The sequence below is a fragment of the Diospyros lotus genome, chromosome 7 (assembly GCF_014633365.1).
Source record: "Diospyros lotus cultivar Yz01 chromosome 7, ASM1463336v1, whole genome shotgun sequence".
Classification (NCBI taxonomy): Eukaryota; Viridiplantae; Streptophyta; class Magnoliopsida; order Ericales; family Ebenaceae; genus Diospyros; species Diospyros lotus.
In genome coordinates, this window is record NC_068344.1 from 126,494 (window position 1) to 142,762 (window position 16,269).

General features: G+C 39.3%; 1 protein-coding gene across 2 annotated transcripts in view; it reads left to right on the forward strand.

Moving 5' to 3' along the window:
* The first annotated feature begins 9,829 nt into the window (after positions 1-9,829).
* Positions 9,830-16,269, forward strand: part of LOC127806013 (probable polyribonucleotide nucleotidyltransferase 1, chloroplastic) — a 78,062-nt gene continuing 71,622 nt past the window's right edge. For both annotated transcript variants that reach the window (XM_052342951.1, XM_052342952.1), the window contains exon 1: positions 9,830-10,313. In XM_052342951.1, the coding sequence (XP_052198911.1) occupies positions 9,981-10,313 (333 nt within the window). In that variant the 5' untranslated portion in view covers positions 9,830-9,980. The remainder of the gene's footprint in view (positions 10,314-16,269) is intronic.

Sequence of the window (16,269 nt, forward strand, 5' to 3'; positions counted from 1 at the left end):
ATTTTTCAATATTGTAAAGCAAATAAATTCGATATTTAAGGGCATAGTTGCAATTAGAGAATTGTTCTAATAAATTTATGATTTGAGGTTTAAATGTATAAAATTGTTGTTAATATAGTATAATATATAACATTATATATATATATTGATATATATGTACGTAGCTGGGCGCCTCTGCAAGAATTTTATGGCCGAGATTTGCGCAAGATTGAAGGGATTTTAGCAGGATTTAGGGAGAGATATGGTAGTTAGAATTAAGGAAGAGGCAGCGAGATTTGAGGAAACAAAAACAGCGAGATTTGTGGAAATTTTCTGATTAAGTGCATGTTGGGCAAGCTTGTAACAGTGATATATATATATATATTTTTAGACGGATGGAGTGGTGGCCAAGGCGCTGTGGCTATAAATTGGAATTCATTTTGTCGATTAAGAGCAGCAAGCAAGTGGGAGATTGAGAGAGAGAGAGAGTTGCAGAGGGAGGAAGCAAGGGCCGATTCGGCCATGGCAATGAGTTGCCGAGAGTTGCCAAAATTACCGAGAGAGTGAGGGCATGGAGAAAGGCCATGAGAGCTTGGCCGAGTGAAGATAGTAGCCGAGGGAAGCCGCGACGGAAGCTCGCAAGAGCTGCGAGCAGCAGGTGGGAGCAAGCGAGGCAGCCATGGCTGCGCGCTGCAAGCAGGTCGCGGGCGGAGCTGGGCTACGCGAGTGAGCAGCGGTGGCCGGTAAAGCGGCCAAGGGCAATGGCAATGCGGCCGAAGGCCACGGTGAGTGGCGGAGGCAAGCTGCAGTTGAGGAACCGGTGCGCGTGTGTGTTGCAGGCTGGTTGTGCGCAGGAGCTCGGCCGAGCACGCATGCCTGTGCATGGGTGCGGTGAGAAGAAGAAGAAGAAGAAGAAAGAAAAAAAGAAAGAAGAAAAGAATGAAGAGGGCATGGCTGTGCGCAGGTGAAGGAAGTGGAGAAGAAGATAAACAGTAGAGAAAAAAGAAAAAAAAAAGGAAAAATTCTAGAAAAATAGGATTTGGATATTTGAAAATATTTCAGAGATTTTGGGTGAGAAAATAGTTCGGGCACGCATTTCGAGGATATGACACGCATACCGAGGAAGCCGAGGAAGCTAAGTTAAGGTAAGTAAAATTTCTTAGAAAATTTCAGAAATTTAGGAATATTATTTTATGAATTTTCGTAGTGAAATATTTGAAAAAATATTTTAGAAATATTAAATCTGGGAAAAATAGGAAGAAATAGAGAGAAAATTATAGAAAATGCCAAAAATTATGGAAAAATAGGTTTTAATATTTATTTAAATAATTATGGTTATTAGGATGCTTTGAGAAATAAATTGAAGTGACTTGTTGAATTTTGAGGTTGGCACGCAAATCGAGGCGATGCACGAGGTAAGACACGGATATCGAGGTAGCCCGATAAGCTTTAGAAGGTAAGTGGTACTCCCTAATTAAAGTTAGTTTTTTGAAAAATGGTTGGGTTGTAAGTGATTTATGTTTCTCGAAAATATTTTCATCATATTGACATGCCCTGATATGTATCCATTACGTAGACTGCATACATGACATGACTATAAAATACATAAATACACATTGATATCATTGATCACTCGCATTTGAGACCGTAGGGAGTATGAACTGGCACCGCTACTTTACCAAGGGTGCACCCATACACGTCGGCTTCGAAAGGTGGGGCCGCAAAAATGGTAGGTAGCATAAGGGGTGCAGTTGACACCTACGAAATAAGACATTATATACACACATGATATAGCATTATGTACCCTTACTTAGATGATTCATCATCTAACTTGAGCTTTGCCCCTAGAATATTCAAACATTCCAGGTGGAGTTTGTAGCAAATACAAGAATAAATGAGGCATGAAATGGCACTTAGCATAGTGCATGAAGAGTGAAATGTATGTGATGTAGCCCATGTATTTAAGTTCTGCTACTTTAAATTCTGAATGTTTTGAAGAATGTTAATGTATATCCTTGTGGTTAATGAAGATGTAAGAATTGATTTATGATCAATGTTAAGATATCATGTTTCAATTTTTGCTTCCGCATTTGATGCGTATAATGATTCTCTTTTGAGATTAATGTATGGGAATTCTGGGACGGATTCGAAGAATGATGTGGTTTAGTTTTAGTGTTTGAAAGAAAAAAAAAATTTGTCCTGGAATTGTCCCAAGTTATAACATGCCCGAGAAGCTGGGCGTTACACAAGCTATAAATCGATGCATGCAAAAGTGCATAAGTCCTATCAAACCTCACAAAAAAATATGGAGCCAACCTGCCGGGCTATGGCTACTTTGTCCCGTGTCAAGTGCTCTAGGGTACCCTTTCTCCCTCCGCGCAAAATAATAGGTGCGTAAAACATATATATATGTAACATGTACATGTATGCATCATGTATGCATTTGCCAATCACATATTTTTAAATTCTTGTTTCTGCGTTATTCATACTTTCAACATTACTTACCCATATCGGGTATTTTTCCATCATCAGATAAATTCAACATATATTATTTCATAACGTTTACCACATTCAAGATGTAATTTATGCCACAGAAATGCTTGATGTAATTTATAACACAGGAATAATTTTTAAGAGATGCTATTTAATATCAAATATCAATTCACCAGCTGAGAAGTATTATAAATTAAATAACTATTTTTCCCATCATATGATTGTTGTGATTTCATTTAACTAGTGATAGTATGCATTTATTTGCATTCGTGTCCATAGCTCAAATTCATGATTAGTCCCATGCAATCAAATGATCACACCACGTGAAATTGCTGACCAAACATAAACTTGAAATTTTTCTAAGGCGAAGGATCAATTAGAACATATTTTGAAAATGTCTTCATTTTGAAAAACTAACTCCCGGTAATTTGATAACTAGCATTCATTGTTGTAAAAATGATTTTTAATGAAATTTTCAAGAAACGGAAATTATGTATTTCGATTGTGGTAAAATTACAAATTTGTGAATTTGTACTAAAACCAAAATTCTATCTTTTTATTGTTATGGATTTTAATTTTTTTTGATATTTTTATTGAATCTAAATGGGGGGTACTTTCTTATTTACATTTATGTATTAAAGTAAATGAAAGGTAAAATATAAATTAAGGAAAATGCAAATATTTACTTAAGTTAAGGAAAGGTAAATAGATAGGGAGTGAGCAGGAATCTCCCATTCAAAGACTTATGAGAAGAGCTTGAGGTCATGAGCTCGCGGCTTACGGGAGAGCTCGCGGAAAGGACATGCGGAAAGAGCTCGAGACAAGCTCGAGGTTATGAGGTGAATAAGAGTTCGCTGAACAAGCTCGCAATCAAGGGGTTGAGCAAGAGCTTGCTGGATGAGCTTGAGGTCAGGCGCGCGGCAAGAGCTCGCGGCCAACAGCTTGAGAAATGAGCTCGCGGGAATGAGCTTGCGATTAAGCTTATGGTCAGCGAGCATATAGGTGTGAGCTCGCGGCAAAGAGCTGGAACGAGCTCGCTGAAAAAACTGGAACGAGCTCGTTAGAACATCAATGAAGTTGAACGTGTATATATATATATATATATAACTGGGTTTGTCGAACAAAACTAGGGCATTCGAACGACTGTTTAAGCATGAGTATATGGTGGATTAGCTAGGCAGGGCATGCTCTAATAAGCTTTACAAATCTCTGAGAGGTATTAGCTCGTTACGCATGTTGTATATATGTATTTATAAGTGGGTCTCATATATGGGTGAACAGTATATATATTCTCAATGAAATCATTCGAATGAGTGGCAGATGACTTAGCATTTTACATTCCGACATAACACATACAACTATAAAAGGCATGGAACAACGAGCTCATTCAGATGTGATATACATGCAGATATATATATATATATACATCTAACACTGCTTCTTTGGATAGAGAACGACAGAGGTTCTCATCCACACCTAGTTATATAAAATGCCATTCACGAAAAAAGTTTGGGGTGAAAACAAACCCCATTTCGAGACCGCAAGAAGACCCACAAAGAGATACATAAACATAGGTTGAACACAGTGAGCTAAATGAATACAGTGAGCTATAATGAACACAACAATCGTAACAGAAGCAAGAAGATACAGACTAACTCGTACAGGGATATAAAAGGATGTATAAGAGAACTTGCACTGAAAATCAAAAGGGAGTGTAAGAAGAACTTGCCTGATAACTTCACTATGCAGAAAAATTCTCCATTCCTGAAGCTGCTATCATTCCAGACGAAAAATACAAGCAGCCAAGAAGGAAGAGAAGAAATAAGAAGAAAAAGCCATAGATAGGAAATGTGGGTACACTCAGGAGAAAGGTTGCCAGTGCAGGTGCAGCACGAAGAAGGAAAATGTGCAGTCTGCACCTGCCACTTGGTCGAAATAACCTGATTACCCTTCACCTTTACCATGGTCAAAGGAAAGATCAAGGGCACTATTGACATTTGATGGCTAATTTAATTTATTATGATTTTCTTTTAAAGATTTCAAATTTCATTTCTCAATTAGGCTCAGCCCATGCCGTGGGCCATTCTATGGCCCAACTCATTAACCTAAATAAATTATCATAATCCAAGCCCATTCATAATATAATTAAAATTTCAAACACATCTCAATGGCCTAATCTATTTGGACCTTCCCCACATTTTGAATCCCAATTAGATAGGCTACCAAATTCTCTTCATTCCATAAACAAAGAAAAATATTTTCAACTCTCAATTAATTAAAGCAAAATATTTTAAACCCAAAATAAAATATCCGAAAATGTCTAGACCCCTAACGGGTCGTTACACCTTATGAACTATCTACCCATTGTATATGGATAGTTCATAAGAGTACTAAATACTTAAATAAATATATGTTTATGTTTGTTCAAAAAAATACCAACAGCAAAAAGTTAAAAATTATGTGCCATTAATTTGTGTTAGGCCAAATAGGATAACGCATATCTCAAAATCTTCATTGTTTTACTATTTTTAAGAGTAATTTATACACCATGCATGTTTAATTAAAATTTAACTTAATTATTAAAAAATACACATCACAGATAAAATTCAAAAGTAATTTAATTTGAGTGTTGGTAAATCATCAATCAATCGGTCAATAGCTCACTCATTCAAATTCAAAATAAAATTAAGGTTTTTATATATGTTTTGATTTTTTTTTGGTTATATAAATTTTAATCGAATGTCAAATAAATAACAAATTTAAAATTTTTAGTTTAATAATTTGGAGTAAAGTCTTTGAAACAATCAAAATACTATTATTTTTCTACTTCATTTTCAACCATGCTGTCGATGTTTGGAATTGGTCGACGGAGATTTGTTGACCCGCACTTGTATGGTAGATCCGAGAGGTGAACAACGAGGCGTCCGGTCTGGTTTGCTGAGCCGACGGTCCGTCCCTACAAGGTACTTCGAATCCCAAATTAGAGAGCGAGTAAGTAAGTTTATGTCGGATTTTTTTGTGTATATTCCCCAAAGTACATACCTTGGCCTTAAGAGAGCTGGTTGATATATACGTTAACCGAAAGCTTCTTTGCTTGTTCCGTACGTGTACAAATGATGGGATGGAGTGGCCGGCGGGGATGTCCCTGCCTCGACGAGGTGTCGATGAGACCCTCATTAATGTGGATGAGATCAATCATTAATGTAGATGAGATCAGTCATTAATGCGGATGGGATCTAAGGGGGATGTCCAGAAATTCAAGTGCGGCTGTAATGATGTTGTTGTTAGAAGGCCCGGATGGGACTGGCATGGGCCGAGAGAATGGGCCCAAGGGATCTAGTCAAGTCATCCCCTGGCTGGCTGGTATGCCGCAACACGCGCTTTTTCTGTGATGCAAGCTAACGAGCTAAGGCGACGAACTGTGAAGGTTGCTGAGAACTTGCCCAGAGTATAGCTGGGGGCCGTTTGAATATGCTAAAGAGTTAAAAGTGCTACCGAGAGCTCGCTTGGCCCCGATGTTTGACCTTGAGCTTTAGCACCATCCGAGCCTGCTTTAACGAGCTCAGTCGAATTTATTGGGCCTCGAACGTTTGGGTTGAATCATCATGTTGGGTCCGGCCTATGCAAAACAGAGCGATAAATACCCGTAACATTAAGCCCCCCAGCTCGCAGCGCGACCTTCGGGCTGGGAGTTGACACCTACCCGACTGCTTCAGCCTTCAATACGTCTTTTTAGCTTTCTGCCCAATCGTTTCAAATTACACTGTTTCGCGCTGCACGTCTTGTCTACGACACATTTAATGTGCACGTTTCCTATAACTGCTAATCATCATGTTCGTATTCCCATGCTTTCGCGCATTGCCATTGGATCTGGGGAAGCTCGTTGGTCTCTTCATCCAACGGCGGGTGTCCTGGATTATAAAAAGGGAAAGGGGGTCATTTGGCTACCTTTTTACGGTCTTACTTCAAAGATTTCCCTCGTTCCTTCGACTTGCTTTCTTTAGATTTTGAGACTCCATCGCTGTCGGTCCCGAAGCCTGTCCGTCCCAAATTCTCGACTGGTTCCTGCTTGTAACCTTCATAGCAATCGACTTAAGAACAGTGAGTTTCTCGTATCTCTTCAGTATGCTTCGGCTCTGCTTCCGTCTCTATTTTTTTTTTTATTTCCGCCTCTATACCTTGCTACTTAGCGATGGCGGGGCGGTTTATGGAGATGGGCTTCGCCTATTTCTAAAGCGTTAGTGATTTAGGAAACCCCCGCCCCTCTTTTTCCTTCCGAGTCATGCCCTATTGCTAAGTGCGCGACCTGACATGTAAAAGGCATCTCTAGGAGCTTTGATTCAACGCCCTAATTCTTTTCTTTTCCTTCTTCTTCCCCCCCTTTTTTTTTGTTTAGATGTCGACATTAGATCAGAAGCGTCGCACCTACAGGGTAGAAAGTGATGAAGGCTCCAACTTTTCGGGGCAAAGGGGAGTGTTGCCGCCGCGGACTGTTGAAGATGTGGCTTCATCTCGCTCAGAGGTCGCTGAGAGAGCTTTTCAGTAGGCCGTACCCGTTTTAACCCAGTGATCTACTGAGGAACATGCGACTCGCGAGATCTTCAAGCGGTATCCCTCAAGGCTGACGATCGGCGAACTGACGTCACATGCCGCCACGTATCGCCTCCCCTGTGGGACTCGTTTGATGGTCCCTTCCCCTGGTGACCACGCAGCTTTCCCCCCTATGGGGTTTGTTGCCATTAGCCCCCAACACTTAGAGTTTGGTTTTAGGTGTCCACTCCAGCCTTACCTCATAGATATTCTGAACAACCTTAAGCTCGCCCCTTTCCAGTTGACGCCCAATTCGTATGCCCAAATAACTTCCCTTGCCCTTCTCTTTAGAAAGAACAAACTCCCCATTCCAACTCCTAGAGTACTTAGGTACCTTTATTCTTTCAAGGGCACCAAGGATGGGCTGTATTACATGGCAGCTCGTTCCTCAGACTGCAAGAGAGTCTTGCCTCAGGGAAAGGCCAATGGTAGGTCTAACGTTGGAGACTACAAGTCCCAATGGTTTTAACTGTCATGTTCTTCTCTCAAAGACCTCAACAACTTCAGTTTTGTTCTTGTGCCGAGTGAGTAGTAATTTCCCACTCCCCACTCTCTCTTTCTCTTTGTTTTTTTTTTTTTTTTTTTTTTTCAGTTCGGCTGTGCTTACCTTTCCTTCATATGCCTTTTTGGTTTTACAGACGTCATAGGAGGTCAGCCCGAACTAACCCTTTCTGAAAGTCAAAATCTTCAAGCGGCTTTGGACTTAAAGACTGACGAAGATGACTGCGAGTTCTACGAGTCCGCTCTTTGCGACTATCAGCTCGCCCTTCCCTTTGGCATTAAGGAAGTCAGAAAAAACGACATCGGAATACGCGGCCAAAGGGATATAAGGTTGATTTTTTACGAAATTGACTTTGACGGGAGTCCGATTGGGAGAGTAGGGCTCGCGGTGAGGTTACAGTTGCAGCGCTACCGACAGCATCCGAGGCGATGAGGCTCCAGCTCGAACGACCCGGTTCTTCCGCCCTCTCTAGCGTTCCCAAGGCCGTCTGTGCATCCTCTTCCCCTACGAAGGCCCAGGGGCTTGGAGCCCGTACTGAAGCAACTAGTCCAAGGCGCGACCCCCCTCGGTCTTCCGGGCGCTAAGCCTGCACCAGTGGCCGCAGTTCCCTCAAGGTCCATCCTTGGGGGAACCTCTTCATAGCCTGGGGGGGCCGAGACCGCAGTCAGTTGCGGGAAATCAGTGGGTCGCGAGGAATCTTTTGGGAGCAAGAGGAAGATTCCTCCGATCTTATAGCTCGATCAAAGGGCCCAAGTGGACAAGAGGAAAAGACCGAGCACCTCCACGGGGCCAGACACGTCAGATGTCGTGGACGATGGGACGTACTTCGCCCATTTCTTGACAGCATGGACGGTGTCCTTGGTAATTATGCCAAGAGCCTGGACAGGAAAGAAGTATCGGGCGAGGCGCTCGAGGATTATGTCGCCCGCCATAGTCTCCTGGTGAGGATTACGTCGCCCTCCTTCTAGCGCCAAAATGTCGACGTTTGGAATTGGTCAACGGAGATTTGTTGACCCGCACTTGTATGGTAGATCCGAGAGGCGAACAGCGAGGCGTCCGATCTAGTTTGTTGAGCCGACGGTCCGTCCCTGCAAGGTACTTTGAAGCCCAAATTAGAGAGCGAGTAAGTAAGTTTATGTCAGATGTTTTTTTGTGTATATTTCCCAAAGTACATACCTTGGCCTTTAAGAGAGCTGGTTGATATATATACATTAGCCGAAAGTTTCTTTGCTTGCTCCGTACGTGTACAGATGATGAGATGGAGTGGTCGGTGGGGATGTCCCTTGCCTCGGCGAGGTGTCGATGAAACCCTCATTAATGTGGATGTGATCAGTCATTAATGAGGATGAGATTAGTCATTAATGCAGATGGGATCTAAAGGGGATGTCCAGAAATCCAGGTGCGGTTGTAATGATATTGTTGTTAGAAGGCCAGGATGGGACTGGCATGGGCCGAGAGAATGGGCCCAAGGGGTCCAGTCAAGGCATCCCCTGGCTGGCTGGTATGCCGCCACATGCGCATTTTCTGTGATGCAAGCTAACGAGCTAAGGTGACGAACTGTGAAGGTCGCTAAGAACTTGCCCAAAGTATAGCTGGGGGCTGTTTGAATATGCCAAAGAGTTAAAAGTGCTACCGGGAGCTCGCTTGACCCCGATGTTTAACCCTGAGCTTTAGCACCATCCGAGCCTGCTTTAACGAGCTTAGTCGGATTTATTGAGCCTCGAACGTTTGGGTTGAATCATCATGTTGGGTTCAGCCTACGCAAAGCAGAGCGAGAAATACCCATAACACATGCAAACTATAACTTTGGTGGGTTTATTTAATTCACAACTCTCAATATTTTTATAAAAATAAAATGTTGCTTTTATTGATATATTTCTTTATTTTTTTTATTAATTCTTGTAATTGAAATCGTGTTGAATATTTAAATCGCTAAGTTATATTTTATGTGATTTCAATAATTATGTGACAATTATTTATGATTTAAAAGATAAATATATCATTTAAGGGGACTCGATTTAGAAAATATACTCTAAACTTTTATCGCATACCTTGATTAAAAAATAAAGATTTATTTTGAGGGTATTTTAAATATTTTAGAGAAAATTAATTAATGGCGTTAAACAAATTATAGGGAGGGAGAAATGGTAATGAAGTTAACAAAATAAAAATAGTTAGACATTCTTATATGTCAAACATACTTCATGCGTTCATTAAAGAAAGATATCGAATGCATTTTTTTCCTAAAACAAAATACGGTAACATTCGATGCGAGAGAGAGAGAGCGCAAACTCTTTCTATCTATTTTATTTTCTAGCTCTAGAGAGCGAAGCAAACGGATAAGTCTTTCCGTCTCTCGTGCCAGCCAGCCAGCCAGCCGGTGTCAGCAGTCACGCATTCCCTTGTTGAAGCGGAGATGTTAGCAAACCCTAGCTTCCATGGAGGAGGACCTGCTTGTCCTACTGGGCTCGCTCGGTTCACGTACTCGGATCGCTACACACTTTCTCTCTCCTCTTCCATTGGCCCTTTCCGTATTCTTCCCAAGACGACCCTGGTGTTACCTTCCTCCCCTTATTCATTTTCTTTATCACTCAATCTACCAAGAAAAGGAATTATTAGAAGAAGCTCCTCTGCTCGGTTCCATCTTAAGTCTTCCGGCGAATCCGAAATTTTAGAGTCAGAGACCCATAGCAATACCGCCCAATATTGTCAGCCCCACTCTGTCAAAATTCCGGTTGGCGACAGACATGTAAGTGAATAGTGGTGAAGTCTGCTCATTTGAGTATGTGCATTACATTTTAGGATCTTACTTTCCGACAGTTTTTCTGTATTGCACTTTGCTGCTCGACTAACACTAAATGAAGTTCCTGTTGTAAATTCGACCTTTTGATACTGTTTTATCCATTGATTCCGAATAAATGATAATATCGGCGGTTTAGCATCTTGGTTCGGGGTACAGAACTTTACCTTCTCTTTAACGTTGATCAATGCGATATTAGTTGACATGTCCAGACTGTGTGAAGGATGTCAAACTGAATAGAGAGCCTACTGGACTGCGCGTGTCATCAACGAAACAAAAATTAACACAAAATGCAACATATATTTTGGCTCTGATTGCCAGCACCTTATTTTTAAAAAACTTGGCTTACAAAAAGTAGTAACAGAAGATGGTCTAAAAATTTAAGACGGTTAAAAAGTCTTCAATTTTTTTTTTTTACCCTCAATACGAGGACATCATCAAGATTGCATAAAAAGTTAAAAGTATATCTCACTTCTTTTATTACTCTAAAGAAAAGTAGAAGGGCTTTTGTTTTTTGTATTTCTTGCCATTTTAGCTTGTATTTTTTTAAATTAAAAAAGCTTGCATTTCTAAGCAAAAAGGAACAGCTTCAATAGAGTTGTTTATTTTTAGCATAAAAGATCCAGAAAAACATTTGCCGTTAACACCATGAATACCAGGGCCACGTTAGCTCATAAAAATAACCACCCCTAACATAGACCATTGGTAGCTCATTACTTAGTGACCTTTTCTCCTAAGCTAGATTCTTGGTAGCTCATTGTTCTTGAATTAGCTCCTGTTTCTTCTGTCAACTACACTATAAAAGGCTAAGCAAGGCCATGGCATCAAATCCATTGAACTTCAAATACAGAGAACAATACAATGAAAATGAACAAGCTTAATGCTAGTTGGTTTTGTATTAGAAAACATTATCTCCAATTTGTCATAAAATACTATGCATTTCTGAGGGAGAAAGAATATTTTCTGTTGAAACCGAGACTATGATCTCTCAAAAATCACTCAAGAACCTCACAAAATTCAAACATTATTGAAGATTGAAAGTAGATAATGAAAATAGAATTAAAAGTAGAGAAAATCAAACCAGATTGCAGCACATAAGATATACCCTGGTTCATGCCATTTACATGGCACTACATCCAGCAATCCAAGAAGCAAACAATCCACTAGAAACAAATTAGAAACCAGTACAAGAATACACGTCTTTCACTCCTCCTTGCCTCTCGAATACAATACTCTAATGAAGACAACAAGAACTAGAATCGCACAGCTCTTACTCTCGCCTCTCACTGTATCCGAACACAAGGAATGAAAGATATGAATGTTTTGATAATCTCGGCTAACCTCTGCACCCATCTATTTATAGACTAGGGGGGGCGGAATTACCTAAGGGAAAATAACTAACTCATAAAAGTCAAATCTACCCTTAATAAAGCAATTAGATACATTTATGTCCTATTAACTAATTGCTATCAAAACATCTTCATATCTTCCTGATTTCTTCATTAAATCCAGTATTCAATTACTTTAGGCAAAACAGTAACAAATCTTCACCATTTTGCTTTAAGTAATTCTGGAATTTCAACCTTCTAGCCCTGCTCACTTCTTGAATAACCTGAAAACACATCCATCAAAACACATCAAACTGTAACAACATTAAGCAATGAAGTAACTTGGATAATGGGACAACCTTAGTGAAAATATCTGCAGCATTTTCACTTCCAGCAACTTTTATAAGCTCTACCTCCTTCTTCTCAAGGACTTCTCTTATAAAATGATATCTAATGTCAATGTGTTTTGTTCTTTCATGATGACTCTGATTTTTGGCCAAATGGATGGCACTTTGACTATCACACTTTAAAGTAACCCTCACATCATATCCTAGGAGTTCACTAATCAAACCTTTCAGCCATAAAGACTCTTTAATAGCTTTTGTTACAGCTATGTACTCAGATTCTATAGTTGAAAGTGCTACAACTGATTGAAGGTTAGATTTCCAGCTAATTGTAGACTTCCACAATTGAAAAACATAACCAGTTGTAGATCTTCTTCTATCTAAATCTGAAGCATAATCTGCATCAAAATATCCTATAATGTTTGGCTTTTTAAAGTCATCAGCTCCACCATAAATCAAAACCTTGTCAATTGATCCCTTTAGATATCTAAATACCCATTTAACTGCTGTCCAATGTTCTTTCCCTGGATTTGCCATAAATCTACTTATCACACTCATGGCATGAGCTAAATTAGGCCTAGAACACACCATTGCATACATAATGCTGCCAACAACATTAGAATAGGGAATTCTTTTCATTTCTGATAAATTCTTTTCATCTGTTGGAGATTGAGCATGAGAAAGTTTAAAATGTTGAGCAAATGGTATATTTACTACTTTTGCATCTAACATATGAAATTTTCTCATAATTTTCTGTAAGTAGGCTTTCTGGGATAGCTGAAGAGTTTTATTCTTCCTATCTCTATATATTTCCATTCCTAAAATCTTCTTGGCTTCACCAAGTTCTTTCATCTCAAAAACTGACTTGAGTTTTAAGTTTTAAACTTTGAATTTCAGCTGTTGATTGACTTGCTATGAGCATGTCATATACATACAGCAAGAGATAAATTGCTATTTTAGTGAAAATATGTTTAAGATAGACACAACAATCAAAAGAACTTCTTATAAACCCTTGACTTATCATAAAAGAATCGAATTTCTTGTACCACTGGCCTATGGGACTGCTTTAGTCCATATAAGGACTTCCTCAACAAGCAAACCTTGTCTTCTTTTCCCCTAACTTCAAAACCTCTAGGCTGATCCATTATAATTTCTTCCTCTAATTCACTATGAAGGAATGCTGTGGTAACATCCATTTGTTCTAGGTAAAGGTCTAGATGGGCTGTTATTGCAAGCAGAATTCTTATAGAAGTGTGCCTTACAACTGGTGAAAACACTTCATTAAAATCAATTCCTGCTACTTGGGTGAAACCCCTAGCTACTAACCTAGCTTTATATCTAGGTTTGAAGTTATCTCCAGCTCCTTCTTTTACTTTAAACAACCACCTACAGCCTACAATTTTTTTTCCCAAAGGTCTATCCACTAACACCCATGTTCCATTTTTTCTTAAGGATTCCATCTTAGCTTCCATGGCTTCCTGCCATTTCTGAGCTTCCTTAGAACTTATAGCTTCTTCATAGGTTTGTGGTTCTTCTCCCGCTGTTTCTTCTGCACTTAAGAGTGCATATGCTACCAGATCCGAGAACCCATATCTCATTGGAGGCCTACTTATTCTTCTTTGTCTATCCCTACTTGCATTATACCTATCTCCAATAGGATCTCCAACTGTATTGGATGAACCAGCACTGTCCATGTGCTGATCTTCATCATAACTGGATGAGTCCCTAACTTCTATAGATCTATCAAGACTATCTTGGCTTGAGGATTCTTCACCAGCACTTGGCTTGTCCTGGAAAGGTTCTAATGGAGAATTTTGAATAGCAACAGCATCCTGTTGCTGCTGTTCAAAATTTACAGCTTTGTCTTTCCCTTCCCTATCCTCATTTTTATTTCCTAGATCAATAAATGAACTTTCATTAAAGGTTACATCTCTACTTATCATGGTTCTAGGCATGTCTTTTTCTAAATTCCACAACTTATACCCCTTAACTCCTGAAGGATAACCAATAAACACACACTTCTTAGCCCTAGGCTCTAATTTTCCTTATTTTATATGTGCATAAGCTATCCACCCAAAAACCCTAAGGTGATCTAGGTTTGGCTTATACCACATTTCATAAGGAGTCTTAAACTCTAAGGCTGATGAATGTGACCTGTTTAAAATGGGCTGCTGAAACAACAGCCTCTTCCCAAAATGCTTTTGAAAGCCTAGCATGGAATAGCATACATCTTACCCTCTCAAGGAGGGTCCTATTCATGTGCTCGGCCAGGCCATTTTGTTTAGGATTTCCAGGGGCAGTAAGATGTCTTAAGATGCCATTTTCATTGCACAATTGGGTGAATTCCTTATTACAAAATTCTAAGCCATTATCAGTCCTAATGACTTTTAATTTCCCACCCTTTTGATTTTCAATCATGATTTTCTAGGTTTTAAAAGTATCAAAAGTGTTATCTTTTGTTTTTAAAACAGAAACCCAAACCATTCTTGAATAGTCATCTATAATAGAAAGAAAATACCTAGCTCCATCATGAGTTGGAGTTTGACTGGGGCCCCATAAGTCCGAATGGACATATTCTAAAGGACCTTTAGTGATATGCAATGCTTTCTTAGGGGATTTTGTTTTCACAGATTTTCCATAGATGCAAGTTTCACATGTATCTAAATTTGTCATTTTTTTGGAACCTAAGATCCCTTGGTTAGCTAATCCTTTAAGCCCTTGGATACTTATATGAGCCATCCTAAAATGCCATAGTTTTGATAGTTCATAGGTCTTTTCTTCCCCTATGGCTGCATCTCCACATACTGTGGAAGCTATCATAACAAATATTCCATTTTTAAGGACTGCCTTCATACATATAAGTGATCCTTTAGCTACTTTAAGAATATCCCCACAGCCACTATAACTGTAGCCATTCTTAGCTAGTTCTCCCAGGGAAATCAGATTTCTTTTAAGTTCTGGGATATACCTAACAGATGTCAAAGTTCTGATTGATCCATCAAACATCTTTAGCTTAATATCCCCAATCCCCTTTATCCCACACTTTTGGTTGTTACCGAGTAAAACCTTCCCCCCCCCCTCATGTCTTTATAATTCAAGAACCATTCTATGTGAGGTGACATATGGAAGGAGCATCTGGAATCTAAAACCCATATCACTTCATCCGAATGTCTTGAAACCACAAGAACATCCGAACTATCATAGTCTAACTCACGAATTGAGTTTGAAACCTCTAATTTACCTTTATTAGAAAAATCTTGCTTCCTTTTAGGACAGTTTTTCTTTATATGTCCTTCCTCATGATAATGAAAACATCTAAATGTTTTCTTGCCATTTATGGACTTTGATCTAGACCTTCCTTTATCCTTAGAGTCTTTCTTTTCAGATCTATACCTAGTTGAAAGGGCATCACCAGCTGTTTTCTTTGATTCTACTTTCTGTTGTAAATCTTTAGAATTAAGGGCACCTATAACATCTTCTAAAGATATGGTATCTCTTCCATGCTTTAAAATGTCTACAAAATGCTCATATGACTTAGGCAGTGAATGCAACAGAATTAGGGCCTTATCTTCTTCTTCATATGATATACTTAAGATAAATTCATCAATATGATTTTGAAGCTTTTGCCCTTCTTGCATTTTGAAAGTAAAAAATTTTGCTTTCAGATATAGCCAACTTGAAAGGGATTTAGTCATATATAGGCTTTCTAGTTTGGCCCACAAATCCTCGGCAGTTTCCATTTTAGACACTTCTCTTAGGACTTTATCTCCTAAACTCAAGATTAGGGTGTTGAAAGCTCTTTCACTGATTTCTTGCCTACGATTATTGGCTTCTAATCTTTGTTCGGCAGTAGCAATTTCTGGGAAAGGTTTTTGGGGTGCTAAAGCTTCCTTTAACCCTAAATTTCCCATCAAGGCTTTCATCTTAATCCTCCAAAGTCCAAAATCATTTGTGCCATCAAATTTTTCGATATCATACCGGGCAGCTGGGGTCGCGGAAGCCATGATAGACAACTCGTCTATAGGTTTCTAAAGATTCTATGGGTTTCTTGATGTTTCTTGATTAAATGACCTAAAGCTCTGATACCAAATTGTTGAAACCGAGACTATGATCTCTCAAGAATCACTCAAGAACCTCACAAAATTCAAACAATATTGAAGATTGAAAGTAGATAATGAAAACAGAATTAAAAGTAGAGAAAATCAAACCAGATTGCAGCACACAAAATTTACC